This window comes from Podarcis melisellensis, assembly GCF_964234715.1.
Source record: "Podarcis melisellensis genome assembly, chromosome: Z".
In the NCBI taxonomy this organism is placed as follows: Eukaryota; Metazoa; Chordata; class Lepidosauria; order Squamata; family Lacertidae; genus Podarcis; species Podarcis melisellensis.
The window spans coordinates 18,042,254-18,057,024 of NC_138547.1; the positions used below are offsets into that span (position 1 = coordinate 18,042,254).

The 14,771-nt window shown below is 45.2% G+C and overlaps 2 protein-coding genes across 4 annotated transcripts in view; one reads left to right on the forward strand and one right to left on the reverse strand.

The window, feature by feature from the left end:
* Positions 1-1,152: 1,152 nt before the first annotated feature.
* Positions 1,153-14,771, forward strand: part of PPP1R26 (protein phosphatase 1 regulatory subunit 26) — a 117,628-nt gene continuing 104,009 nt past the window's right edge. The window contains exons 1-2 of one of the 3 annotated variants that reach the window (XM_081897784.1): positions 1,153-2,452; positions 3,720-8,141. In XM_081897784.1, the coding sequence (XP_081753910.1) occupies positions 3,781-7,185 (3,405 nt within the window). In that variant the 5' untranslated portion in view covers positions 1,153-2,452; positions 3,720-3,780 and the 3' untranslated portion in view covers positions 7,186-8,141. The remainder of the gene's footprint in view (positions 2,453-3,719; positions 8,142-14,771) is intronic. The other 2 variants (XM_081897785.1, XM_081897783.1) reach the window with 2 other exon arrangements.
* On the reverse strand, positions 11,707-14,749 carry PIERCE1 (piercer of microtubule wall 1). Its single transcript, XM_081897975.1, has 3 exons — positions 14,460-14,749; positions 13,750-13,828; positions 11,707-12,168 (listed from the first exon to the last, which is right to left on the reverse strand). The coding sequence occupies exons 1-3, from the start codon at positions 14,603-14,605 to the stop codon at positions 11,980-11,982; spliced, it is 414 nt and encodes a 137-aa protein (XP_081754101.1). The 5' UTR covers positions 14,606-14,749; the 3' UTR covers positions 11,707-11,979.

Sequence of the window (14,771 nt, forward strand, 5' to 3'; positions counted from 1 at the left end):
TCACGAGATCTCTGCTCCTTTATGTATTTTGTGTGTGGAGAAGTGACCTCACATTAGGAGGGAAAAACAACTAGCGGCTTCTGAATAGACAGGAAACAATTCCTCCCACGAGCAATTATAACTCCAGGAAAGCAATTTGAGATGGAGGCACTGGTTCCTCATACTGTGTTTCAATTTGAGGGTCAACAATCCAGCTAGATGATGTAGTTCTATAGCTGTAGCAATTGAGTTTTTCTGTGCATCGTGAAGTTGATGGGTACCAGAATCTGAGGCCGAGACAGCTAGCATATTGCTACAGGCCACCTCAATCTCTGCCAAGCAGTAGCAAAATTCTAGGGCTTCTGGCATTTAACCAGTGTTTGTGTTCCTTTGGACACTGTAGTGTTTTTAAGAAATCCTGTAGTATTTCTGTACTGTAGTGTTTTTAAGAAATATGGTTTATCCACACATATTTACACCTGAGTTTAGGTGAAGGGGGTGCAAAACTACATCCAAGTAATGTCTCTTGTCGCTCTCCTCCTGTGTATCTGAAGAAGTGTGCATGCACACGAAAGCTCATACCAAGAACTAACTTAGTTGGTCTTTAAGGTGCTACTGGAAGGAATTTTTTTTGTTTCTCCTCCTAAGTTTAGCAAGCTTGGGCCCAGAGCACACCCAGCCATGTTCCCTGGTCTTTTGGTGCAGCATCTCACAGCCAGCGCACATGGAGTTCTGCCCCTCCCTTCTTCTTCCCAAAAACCATTATTCTAACAGTACTCAAGCCTCGTGTAAAAAGGGCATCTTTTTTCCTATGGCGACATCATGCCCCTGTAACCCTGGCAACGTCCTCTCCCAGCTTTGCTATTGTCTTTTCCTAACATATAGCTTGGGGATGAATTCCAACCCCCTTTCTTTCTGACACTTTTTGTCTCTCACCTATTGTCAGGGTAATGACCCTGCCATCACCTGTCTTTGTTCTTTGATGGCACCTCTGTCAGCCAATCTTCTGAACAGGAGAACTGACTCTGCCTATATTTTTACACTGTGCCTGGCACCTTCCCGTAATACTCCAAATGCTAAATTCTACCATATACTAGCAATAGCATTATTATTATTATTATTATTATTATTATTATTATTATTATTATTATTAACAACAAACAGTGAATATATTCAACTGTTCTCAGATAGCCTATTCCAAAGTTAGCCCCCTGATGTGACTCACCTGGGGCTGGGGGCATGAATCAGAGAGTGGTCCAAGCTATCTTGCCCTTGGCACTTTAGCACAATTTCCTTGGTGGTCTTTGAGTGTCACTCAAAGAAAAAATATTGTTATGAAATTGTAGGGGAGGGCAGATCCCCCATAAATTTTTAATTTAGTAAATCTGCACAAACAGAAAGAGTTTTTGAGAGAAAATGAGCTCAAATGAAATAAATAAATTAGTAAATAAATGCACGTTAGGGAAAGAAAAGGAAGAACAGGAAACTATGGTGGGAGGCAGGTATGAGGAAACAATAAATGAATAGATTTAGGAAGGGAGGAAGGAAATGTTAGAAAATGAGAAGAAAGGAAGCAGCCTGAAAGAAACTAAGGCAGTGCAGAAGAAATAAAGGAAGAAAGGAGGTGAATAAGTTTAGGAAGGAAAGAAAAGGAAAAGATTTTGCAGCAAGGAAGGAAATAAATGTTAGGAAATAAAGAAAAGGAAGAAGATGCATTCTGAGGAGAAACTGAGGCAGAATGGAATACTAAAGCAAAGGTTTAGAAAAAAAGGAAGGAAAGAAGGAAATTTAGGAAGGAAAGCAAAGGAAGAGGGAGCATTTTGTGGTTGACTAAGGCAGAGAGAAAGTCAGGAGTGGAAGTAGTAAAAAAGTGGAGAAAGGGAAAATAAACGTTAGGAAGAGGAGTTTGAGGTAAAACTGAAGCAGAGTGGAAAAAAGTAAGGAATGGTTTTGAAAAAGGAAGGAAAGGTTGAGAAGACATCTGGGGGTAACTGAGGCACAGGGAGACAGAAAGCAGACAGGGGGGGAGAGAAGGCCCCACCCCAAATATCTCCCTGTGGTGGGAGGGGGTTGCCTTCATTAACCCTTTCTTCTACTTGCCAACCTCTCCCCGCCACAGGCACAGCCCGGGTCTCGCCGTCTTCGCCGCCGCCTCCCCGCTGCTTCTCTTCTCGCGGGCGGAGGGAGGAAGGCGGGCGGACGGGCGGAGGGAACAGCCGGGCCGGTTTGAACCAGCGAAGGCGGCGGCAGCAGCAGCAGAAGAAGAAGAAGGGGGAAAGGCGGCGAAAGGGACCCCGGGATAAGTCTGGGAGGCGGTCCCGACCGTGCCTCCCGGTGCCGACTGCGGAAAAGGTGGAGGAGCTGGGTTCCCTCCGAGCATGTGAGGCTGGGGAACGAGTAGCGGAGGGCGGGAAATGGAGGCGGCTGGGCCCGGGTCCGGCTGGTACTGCGCAGGAGGCTGCTGGCGGTGGCGGTAGGCCCGGGAGTTTGCCTTGGCAACGAGGCCTTAGGGGGAGGAGGGCCTGGCAGGGGACGGGAGCGGGGCGAGCGAGACAGGCAATGGCTGTTGCGGTTTTAGAGTGCTGGTTTGGCGCGGGAAGGGAGCCCCAAGGCGGGCGGGGGTGAGGGGGCGTTTCCCCCACTAATAATAATAATGTATTAAGTTTATTTGCCGCCTTTTTTTGCTGTCAACTCGAAGCGACTTACAGAAAAAAAGAAAACGAAATACACGTTGAAGCGAGGTGTGGCGAATACGTTCGTCAAAACACCTCATGCTCCGTACCCTTCAGGGCGAGGGTCCACCTGCCGAGGCTCGCTCTTTAAAGCGGATATTTAGCGTGTATTTGGGGACACAGGATTTCATTGAAAACCGCCTTGTGCTGAGTTAGGCAACTGGGTTCCGTCCAGCTCAGTACTGTCTGCACTGACTGGCAGCAGCAGCAGATCTCCAGGGTTCGCCCCTGCCTGAGGATGCCAGGGGTTGGGACTCAGCATGGGACTCAGCATGCAAGGCAGGTGCACAGGAAGCTACCTTCCACAGATCCAGAGCAACTGGTCCATCTAGCTCAGTATTGCCCACACTCATTGGCAGAATCCAGATGGACTTTCTCAGCCCTACCTGGAGATGCCATAGGGCAGGCATGTTTAAAGTCCGTTTTGGGGGCCTAATCTGGCCCACCGGTTGGTTTAATCTGTGGCAGTTTATTTCCTGGGGTAAAATCCTAAAAAAACCCTCAACAGACTTCAATCCTAAAAAAAAGCTCAACAACTTTGAGGTAAAATAATTTTTAAAAGCCCAATAACTTCAATCCTTTAAAAAGTCAACAACTTTGGTTGGCCCTCACGGCCCTTCGTTTCATCAAATATGGCCCTCTTTGGAAAAAAGCTTGGACACCACTGCCATAGGGGATTGAACCTGGAGCTAAGCAAAGCATGTGCTCTACTACTGAGCTGTGGCCCTTCCCTAAATTTGCATATCCTAATTTACATGTACAGGTACAAGTTTAGAAATTGTGATTGTGACTTTGTCAGTGGTGGTGCATTTGCTTTGCATGCAGGGGGTTCAGTCCTCAATGGCATCTCCAGATAGGACTTACCAGCCCTCCATCTGCTATTGAAAGGGTATTAGTTAATATAGAACATGTCATATGTAGGATTTGATTGGGAAACTTCAGTGCATTGGTTTTCTGCATAACTGTGGCATTGTGTTAATATGCATCTTTTCTTTCTTTTTGTGTTAGGACGGTGTAACAACTTGCCTGAGAACCAGTACCTGAGTGGGCCTCCTTGCTACCAATTAAGATGTTTCTCATGGACACCCCCCCTTTGGTGGCCCTTCAGAGGACATGGGAGCCCTTTGTCCCATCGAGGAACTGCAGGTACCCCATCTGCTTCTCAGAATCCGAAGATGATATTGCTAGGACAGCTGTCAGTGCCAAAGTCCAGATGATCATTAACAACCTCCAGAGCGAAGAGGCATCCTTGGATGCCAGCTGCAGTGAATATGGCTGCCTTATGCAGAAAAAGCAGAAGGGAACCAAGGTCAGGAGCCCCAAGCTAAGGGCCAGCGGCAGGACGCTGCAGAAACACATTGAATACACCCAGAGTCACTGTCCTGCCGACTCTGATGGCATGGAGGTGGAAGAGAGCTCAGAATTTGGCCCTCTCTCACTGAATTCTGACAGTGATGATTCCGTTGACCGAGAAATAGAAGAGGCCATCCAAGAGTATCTAAAAAACAAAGGCCAGTGCATTTCACCACTGCCAAACGAGGCCAAGAGTTTGCACAGTGTAGACAATGCAGATTGTAGTTTGTTCCCTACAGATGTGAAGTTGAATGAGGTTCAGTGCCCCTGTTCCCCCAATTACTTTGAGGGGGATATCGCTCCCTCCCCGTGCAGTGTGAGCAGCAACGACTCTTTTGAACAGAGCATCAAAGCTGAGATAGAGCAATTCTTAAATGAGAAGAAACAGCAATCAAGGAAAAAGGATATAACACTGGGGAGTAGGAAACCTCACCAGAAAGAGACCCAAGAGAAGTTAGCAGTTAGGAACCGGAGAGAAAGTCGGCAAAGGTATCTGAAGCGAGAGCAGGGCAAGCCGCTCTTCTTAAGGCACCACCTGGAACTCGGAGGTGCCAATGCTCCTTCTAAACAGGAGTCAAAAACCAATGGAGAAGAGCTTGGTGACTTCAGTACAACTGGCCAAACAACCTTGAAAACACCTTTGGCTGGTCATTCCTGCATCCTGGAGCAAAGCAGAACAGGCAAGAAAAGGCAGGCACTTTGGAAAGCCAGGGAAGAGCAAACCTTTCAAAGCATAGACATCTCTGATTCAAGTAGTGACGATGGCATTGAAGAAGCTATCCAGCTGTACCAGCTGGAGAAAACCAGGAAGGCAGCAGACTCCAAAGCAGGCCATGCTCCTTTTCCAAAGGAAGAGTTTGGGGCCATCAGGATAAAAGATATATCCGCCAGGTTGATGATCCGTTCAGTAAAAGGTGCATTGCCAGAGATCCCCAGGAAAGCTTTGAGCAGGAAAGGGAGGCAAAGCTGCTCTAAAGCAGCAGAATTAAATAAGTTGGATGCCATTTGCAGCAAGACAGCAGAGAAAGGCAATGTTGGCCCTACTCTGGAAGATGACTTTGGCAAGTGTGCACTCACCTTCCAGGCCTCTTGCAGGACAGACACTGCTGCTGAGCTGATGTGTGCAGAAGCCATCCTGGACATCTCCAAGACCATTTTACCTCTCCCTACAGGAAGCAGCAACAGCAGGTCATTTGCCACAAGTGATCCTTCATTCTGCTCCCAGAGTGTACCACCTTTTCAAATTGAAAGTGACAGCCACAGCGTGAACAGTGATGACAGCATTGAGCAAGAAATAAGAACTTTTTTGGCGGTCAAAGCACAAGCAGGAGGCCTGGTAGCAAAAAATAAAGGGGTCTCACATATTGCTCAAATTCCTCCCTTCTCTGGGCAACCATTAAAACTGTCACCAAGTCAAAAAAGGAAACCCAAGGCAGGAAGCAAGCGAGACCAAAGCACACAACTGATGCTGTCAAATACACCCCAAGGGGAAGGTGGTCTGAGCATACTGAAAAACAGTAAGGTTGGAGGGGCAGTGGCTAGCTGCCAACAAGATGCTGTATCCATTGCCAGATTAATAGATTTTGGAAATTCACAAGGACAGCTTGGTGCTAGAGAACTTTTTAAAAGCATGGCATGGGGTCAACAGAAGTACATCATAGAGGATAAGAGCAGTTCTTTGGACAGTGATGAAGACTTGGACACAGCTATCAAGGACCTCTTGAGGTCCAAGCGAAAGTTAAAGAAAAAACCCAAAGACCAAAGAATCCCATGCAAGAAGAGAGTCCGGTTTAGTGAGACAGAGATGCAGATTCTGGAGGATAAAGAAACAGACTTCAAACCCAAAGCTCCCACCTTGCTGAAGAGTTGCCTCATGAGCCCTGGAATAAACTTTGGGGAAGAGGTTGCAAAGAAAGGGCCCCGAAGCATCATGAAGTCCCAAAGTCCAAAAGCCACACAGTGTGTGTTGGAATTTAAAAAGGAATGCCACACTAAGTCAGTGGCAGGGCCCAAAACTCGGGATGGAGCAAAAAGCAATCAGTGTCTTTGGGCTGCCACATCCCTGACAGACAACAGCAGTTCCATGGATAGCGATGACAGCATCGAGCAAGAAATCCAGAGGTTCTTGGCAGAAAAGGCTAAAGATTCCACAGAAGTACCCAGAGCCGATGGGATTGTTGAGAACTTGCAAATTGATAAAACCCAAACAGCCATATCTAAAGCCAAGCACCAGCTGTTTAGAGACGGAGGCAATGCCTTGCTGGAATGGAGTAAAAAAGCGAAGAAGGCAGGTCCACTTATGGTTGTGTTGAGAAGTTCTCTGAAGGCTGAAGAAGAGACAATGCAAAATGCTTCTCTTTGTGACATGCAGGTGGTCTCATCTGAGTGGAATCTGTGCAGTCAAGGTACTGTGCAGACAAAACGATCCGGTTTACCTGCAAAACAGGCAGTGGTTCGAAGAAAGGTTGGCTATGATAGCAAGCTTGACAAAATAAACATTCTACCTGGGAAGGGCAAATCTGAGAACTTTAAATCACAAAATTACTTTAAGCCATTGTCTTCTTTCCAAAGGAAAAGCCCATGTGAGTTCAAAGTTTCCAGCAAGTTTATAGCAGGCCTCAAAAGCACTCAGAATAAAAAAAAACCTGTGCTTGTGGGGAAAGGGCAGGGTGAAGATCTGTCATTCAAGAGGCAGGGAGGTGTCCCAGTATCAGATTTGCTTGGTAAGAGGCAGGTGGTGAGACTGCAGAGAGAGGGGGTTCTAAGATCCAGGTGTCAGGCAAGATTTAAAGAGGCAGATGTATCTTCAGGAGGGCCTTGTCCCTTTTTGACTGAGAGGCAAGGGGAAACAGAGGAAGCTTATTTATGCAAAGAAGCAGTCAACCTAGCAGATACTAAACCTTTGGAGCCTTGCTGCAGGAGGGACTCCAGCCATGGTTTTCCTTTGCACATACCCAACACAGCTAATGAGCAAGGGGTCAGAGTTAGCACAGTGTCCCTGCGTGGTGAGTTCCCTGATGGGGTAGAAGAAGGGAACACCCAGGAGCTTCACACCAGTTGGGAGGAGTGTAGTAAAGTTCCCAGCAGCTGTTATAGCTTGCGACAGATGGAGAATCCTTGATTGGGCAGGATAGGATAGCAGAGAAGCAAGCCCAGAAAGATTTAGAGGAAGGCTGTGCAGAATTTGTAGGTGTAACCCCAATGGAGTATGCACGCTGGTGAAAAGCAAGGACTTCAGTTTGTAAGGGCTTTATTTTTTACAGCATCCGTGTGTGGTTTTTTTTTTTTTAAAGGTAAAAGCCTGCATTACAGTTAGGTTTTCTGACATCTTGATTAATCTCCATGCTGGAAGGGGTGAGGATTTTGTTGCAACATTATGAAGACTGGGGTGAATGTTCTTTTCCTCACCCTCCCCTGCATCATCCTTGAGTTACAAGGACAGAATCTTATAATTGTAGAGTTTGAAGGAATCCAAAGGGTCATCTAGCCCAACCCCCTTACCTACTCAGCACCTCAAGATTCATCCACAGTGGAAAACTTATGCCCCCACCCCCGACCAAGAGATTTATCCTTATCAGATAAAGAAAATGTAATCTTTATTAAGCAGCCCAGAGTGTCTTCAAAGTATTCAAAATGGAAAGAGAATTTGGGACAAATGCAGACAGTCTATCTTTCCATTGAAGGAATCTGTCACCTATTACATGGACTTGATTCCCCTCCCCTCCCCCCTTTTTAAAGACTATTCTAAGTTATTTAAAAAGTGCTTTAAGTGAGTCTTTTTGTAACAGTGTATAGAGCACCCCTAACTGCAGAGAACTGTAGTTCATGTTCATTGTACTACATCAGGATTGGAAAACTTGTGGGGTCTCCAGATGTTGCTGGAGTAAGACATTCCTGGAGCTGATGGGAGTTGTAGTCCAGGACTTCTGGAAGGCACCTGGTTGGCAAGGGCTGTCTTAGACGCTTCCACAGAGTCAAGTGTTTCTTTCCAAGAGCAGGTATATTGAAGTTACTTCTTGCCTTCCTTCATAGAAGGTAAACGTGATAGCAGAAAGTGGTTGCATCTCAGACTAGTCTGTATTTTTTTTAAAAAAATATGCTGCTTTCACATCTCATTTTACATTGAAACCTCATGACAATCTGCCTCTTCTCACTATAAACCTTTACTATACATTCTTCTATTGCTCTTTAAACCCCCAGATCAGTTTATGGGGACCCTCGGGGTGGGGGGCAGGGAGAGAGGGTGCATCTGTATTCATCAGTCAAATTGCAGTACTTTGTAGCTTGTGGTTTCGATTCTGTCTGACTGAAGAAGCACTTTTGAACTTGTTTTGTATATAAGAAATGGTGTACATTCATACATTTATAAGATTTAATAAACTGGTTCAGAGTTTGAACCATGAAACCAAAAGTTTTCTTTTTTAATGTCTCGGATGTTTCAGAGAGATTTAGGTCCACAGCCACCACTTGGTCCTCTGTCGTTTATCTTACTCAGGCTGTTTCTAAAGGGGCTTTGTCCACCCCCTTAAGGTGTGAGCAGAAAGGAACAGTTGTATTCTGTACCCCAGTCAATAATGGAGCCTACTAGATCAGGCCAGAGGAGTCCCATCTAGTCCAGCATCCTGTTCTTACAGTGGCCAACCAAAACCCTCAATGGGAAGAAGCCCACAAGCAAGACCAGAGCAAGAGAGCAACTCTCTCCGCTAATGATTCCCAGCAGCTGGTATTCAGAGGCATTCTAGCTCCCAACAGCAGAGGAAGAACAAAAGAAAAGCCTGCTGGAAAGGCACCTGCCTGGTATCAATAGCCAAGGTGTTCCAGAGTGTAGGTGCTGTCATACTAAAAGATGGATTTCTTACAAATGGGGAATGAGTATTATGTGGCACCTGTAGCAGTGCCAGTTTCACAGGTTAAAACAAAAAAAATCCTTCCAGTAGCACCTTAAAGACCAACTAAGTTAGTTCTTGGTATGAGCTTTCGTGTGCATGCACACTTCTTCAGATACAGTACACTGAAACAGAAGTTTCCAGACCCTTCTATATAGTGAGAAGGTGGGGAGGGGTATTACTCAGAAGGGTTAAAACCATGGAGAGACCTGATCTGAACAAAGACATTGGATTCTTATCTCATTATACATGACAAAGCCATTTTTCACCTTCTCACCCCTTGCTTTTTCCTGTAAGACCTATTGCAGTCGTTAAGAGTTGTCAACAGGCTCATCACAGCTATCTGCCAATCACCCATTCCCACCACCCTTCTGAGTAATACCCCTCCCCACCTTCTCACTATATAGAAGGGTCTGCAAACTTCTGTTTCAGTGTATCTGAAGAAGTGTGCATGCACACGAAAGCTCATACCAAGAACTAACTTAGTTGGTCTTTAAGGTGCTACTGGAAGGAATTTTTTTTGTTTTGACTATGGCAGACCAACACGGCTACCTATCTGTAAGTTTCACAGGTTGATGCGGTCGTGTGAGCATTTATGGAGTAAGGTAATCTCACAGGTAAACTTATTCCAAGTTTCTGGACTTCATTGTTCTGAATCAAATAGGAACGTAAGTGGCCATATTCCAGCTCTGACTGTTGGCCTACCTAGCTCAGTATTGTCTACAATGACTGGTCTTCCCACAGTTTCCAAAGCCTTTCCAGGGTTTCGGGCAGAGCATTCCCAGTCCTAGCTGGAGATGCCAGCAGGGATTGAACCCGGGACCTTCGACATGTACCACCAATGAGCTACAGCCCTTCCCCAATTGTGAAGGCAGACAATACATGCAGATTGCTGCAGATTCCCAACATTTTAATGTTGGACACAATACTATTGTTACATGGTAACCTTAATTAAACCTAACAATGATATGCTCTCCGCGGGGACCCTTAGAAACCACAGGTGCTGATACCTGTGGACCTGGTGACTCGGTGGGCACCTTAAGCGCCCTCCTCGACAGTCGAAGAGCCTTTTTAAAGGCTGCGGAGAAGGTCTGAGGAGCGGCGTGGCGCTGAGAGTCGACCGCTACCTCGGTGGAGCGAAGCCGCAAGCCATTGCCGGAGAGCGTCAACTTTCTTCCTGACATTTGGACTGAAACAAATACCCTCGTGAGTAAAACGAAATTTGGATTTTAAAAGAAATTAATCCTTATAATTTGGCGAACGGGGGGGCTGTGTCAAAAGGAAGTCCGCACCCCCCCCCTGCATGTACGATCTGAAGCAAGGAGCGAAAGCCTAAGATCGGATTTAAAAGATCTTCTTTTTGTCTTTTGGGACTGATAAAAGATTCCATCAATTTGGGAAAACAAGCTTTTTTCTGTCTTTTTAAGTTGTGCTGGAGGAAGAGGTGTATCTGGAAAATTTTTGGGAACCCCCACTCGGGATCCGGGAGTGTCCCGCATTAGCCTAGCCTGAAAGAAAGGGAGTTTGACAGCTGTCATCTGAGCTGTCAAACAGCAGAATCAAGACAAGAACTGTATCTTTATATCTCTCTGATCTAAAGGTGTTACATTTAACCAGAAGTGGCTGGAAATTAAGTAACAACAAGTAACAACAAAGTAATAGACTGTTGGTAAAGGGGAAAAAATGGTAATCCCCCTAGGGGAAACCAGAGACATTACAATGGCTGCAGAAGGAAAATTACAAGCAGAAATAGAAAGAGCCCTTTTACTCGTGGGAATTCTACAAGAGCAAGAGATAGCTATGGACAAACAGCTCACGACTTTGATTTCAAAAACAAGCAACTCTATTGATGGAACTGAGGATTTGACCTTGAAAGATTCTGCAGCTGAACTGGAAAAAGTTTCTTTGAAGTTGGAGGACAAGGAGTCTGGAGGGCAAAAAGTACAGGAACAGGACTTCATGCAGCAAGGGGACAGAGAAGTTTTTTGGACTATGGATTTTGAAAAGAGAAAAGTAAAGGAGGAAGTTTTTGGACACTATAGATGGGAAGCTGAAATAATGAAGAAATATAACTGGGACTTCCTCCTCTTTTCTGGCACTGGTGAATGTGATTTAAGGGAACATCTGGCAGAACCCCTGCAGCAAGTCTTTTCAACTAGGATTGATTGGAGAGAAGGTGAAGAGACCGCACTAGACATCCCTCGAGAGCTGAAGATTAATAAGAAGGATTATCAACAAAACAGGCAGAGAGAGACTCAAATGGTGTTAGAAGCCTCAGATGTGAGGAATCCGGGCTAGGAGTTATATAAGAGGGCAGATATCTAGGAAGGGACAGATATCCGGACAAGGAGGGAGGGGGAAAAATAGAAAGTTCTAAAACTATTTTATGACTTTTGGGTTTTATAATTTTGACTTATATTTTAATATGAAAATGGGGAAATTTATGGTATAAGAACCTTGATCGATCTTAGAAAAAGAATTTATATAAGAAAATGGGATAAATAAGTTGGGCCTAACAAAGGGAATTAAGTTCAAATATAATAAGAAGAGGTTTAAGGAATGAAACAAGAACTTGCTGAATTAAGTTTGATAATTGGGATGCATGGGTGGGGGTGGGGGGAAGTCAATGAAAGAGGGTTATGAAAGAATCTATTTGTGTTTATTTTTTTCCTTTTCCTTTTCCTTTTTTTCCTTTCTTCTTTTTTTCCTCTTTGTTTTGTATTAAAATTTGAAAATTCAATAAAAATTATATTAAAAAAAAAAAACAATGATATGCTCTGCAAGCTCTTTGCCGTGGATGCAATCCAAAGCCATTTAACCCCAATTGTTGAAGCCTACAAGAGTTTTCTAGACAGAGAGGAGTATGTAAGCAGAAATTGTTCACTGAAACTAGGGATGGGAGCCACAGGAAAAAGTTGTTTTTTCAGGAGCTTCAAAATAGTCAGTTTCCATAATCATTCCTTGGTGTCGTTCCTTAGGATGAAGGAGTGAAAGCTTAAATGGGCAGCAACTTGGCTTCCAGGTGTCCCCTACTCGCAAAAGGATGGCCCCCCAGTCCTGTAACTGGGGTGGAAATTCAGTGTGTCAAAGCAGGTGATGAAGTTTTCTGCGCCAGTCACATAGCTCTTCTCTGTGTTGGTGTTGATACCGGTATTCCGGTATGGGCCAAACTTCACAAGGTGGTTTGAGAAGGCATGTGGGGAAACATGGAAGCTGGTCTGTTGGGAAGAAAGTGGGATATGAATGATTATCTGGAACCCTGAGGCTAGTGCGTTAACTTGAGTAGCTCAGACCACAAGCAACCCCCTCTAGGCAAACAAAATGAAAGTTTTGTTTAGGAACCTGTGCACTAAGGACACTGACTCCTGCCTAGAAGGCAGGGAGGTCACCCTGCAGTCTATATAAGAACATAAGGAGACCCTGCTGGATCAGAACAAAGGGGGGCCACCCAGTCAAGTTTCCTGTTCTCACAGTGTCCTACCAGAGGCACACTATGGGAAACTCACAAGCAGAATTCCTAGTGGAAAAGTCTTCTGCCAGTTGGCAATTCCCAGCAATGTATTCAGAGGCATACTGACTCCAGCACTAGAATTAGCATGTAGGACCTAAGGATCTAAAAAAGAGCTCTGCTTGATTAGGCCAAAGGCATATCTAGTCCAGCATCCTGTCATCACAGTGGCCATGCAGGTGCCCACTATCAGAAGTTCCCAAGCAGGACCAGAGCAGGACTCCCATCCTGCGGTTTCCAGCAACAGACATTCAGAAGCATTATTGCCTCTTAGCTTATGGAGGCAGAGCGTAGCCACCTTGGCTAGTAGCCATCAATAGCCCTCTTCATGCACACTCAGTTGTCCATGTCCCTAAATTTGCCCATGTCACCCAAAATTATGGCACCCTAGAGGACTATCATAATGAGGATAACTTCTCTCAAAGAACGGGTCCTTTTCTAAGGGGCAATTTCCCTCTTTCTTGGGGACAATTAGAAGTAAAGTTCCAGCTGCATTTTGAATGCTCTTCTCATGGAGCAACTCATGATATTTTATTCATTATTATAATATCTGTAGGCCACATTTCCATTAAAAATGAAGCAATACAAAATTGCTGGTGTTACTGCTTATCTTCTTGTAAAAAAAATCAATACATACTTATTGGGGATTTTTAAAGCCATGCTCTAAAGGCCTGTCTGGATAATACCATTTTAAGGAGACATCTAAAAAAAGGAAAAAATGATTCCTACCAAACCTCCACTGGCAGGGAGTTACACAGGGCTGGTCCTCCCTAATAAAGGGCTGAATGAACCAGTGTGGTGTAGTGGTTAGTGTGCTGGAGTAGGACCTGGGAGGCCTGGGTTCGAATCCCCACTCGTCATGAAAAGCACTGGGTGTGATCTTGAGCCAGCCTACCTCAAGGGATGTTAGGAGGAGAAACCGGGGACATGTACAGTGCAGTGCAGTGCTGTGGTCAAAGTTGTCGGACTAGGACCAGGGTTCAGCTCCCTACTCACCATGAAGCACACTGGGATGACATTGGGCCAGGCCCTGCCTATCACCCAAACCTACATTGCAGGGTTGTTGTGGAGAATGAGAAGAGGCAGAACCAAGTATGCCACCTTGAGCTCCTTGAAGAAAAAAAGTGGGATATAAATAAAATACATAACCTCCGTGATTGAGGTAGAGCATAAGAGATCAAGTGGTTCTTAAGGTGTACTTTGGCCTCATGATTTCTAGGGCTCTGGATTAACAGAAGGACCATGAACCTGTCTGGGGCACAACTTAACAAGTCAGCAAAACTGCTCATACCGGCATTTCATGCACCGTGGGGGGTTTCCCACCGTAGTCCATGTTGGTGGTCCTGAACAGTGGGTTGGGCTCTTTAAATCTGAAAGACAGGATTCCAGTTGAATGTAGGTAATCACACGTGTCCTAATACTATTAGGACAACCAATGTTGGCAGAAGAATTGGTCATATATATGATCTTGGCAGCTCGGACAGTAATTGCAATTCAGTGGGGGTGGGGAACCCCTAAAACTGGCATTGGACACTCTGTGCCACTCACTCTGGAACAGAGCTAACATGGAGAAAATTACATATGATTTGTGATTCCAACAGGGACTAGAACTTCCAGACACTTTTAATATGATTTGGCATTCCTTTATGACGTAAACAGCAGAACCATCATTTTCAGGACAAGCCTGGCAAATGTGGAAGTAGTCTTTACTAGCAGTTTCGTTATTTTAACCCCTGTGCAACTGGATTTGTTATGTGCCTACTTTGTAGTTCCATTTTTCATGTTTTAATTTGCATCTGTTATAACAGTTCTCTTTGTTTTATATACATGATAAAATGATATTTAATCATATTTACCAAAATAAAAAAGCAGGCACTGACTGGCAGCTGTTCTCTAGAGTTTGAGGCAAGGTTCTTCACTCCCCCCTCTCCAACCTGGTGATTCCTTGAGGGGAGGGCACATCTGTTTGAAAAGCAGGTGCCCACCATCCATCCCTCTCACCTGTAGCCCCGGAACCATCCAGGGTTGTTGAAACGGCGAGGCAAGGTTGGCTCCACTCTGTAGTAATCAGAGGTCCTCTGGCCCACCTCTCCATCCTTTTTCTCAAGGGAGACTGTTGCGTCTGGGCATTGCTGTTCCTGGGACATTGCAGAGAGTAGGGGCAGTGTGGGGGGGGGGGTTGTAACTCTCTTTCTGAAAGCCAGCAGTGAGGGCGGGGGAGTGGCAGGAAAGAACCCAGACCTCAAAGATGGTGGTTGGTTCTTGTGTAGAAACAAAGCCACTGGGTTGCTAGGAGACTGTACCAAGCAGGAA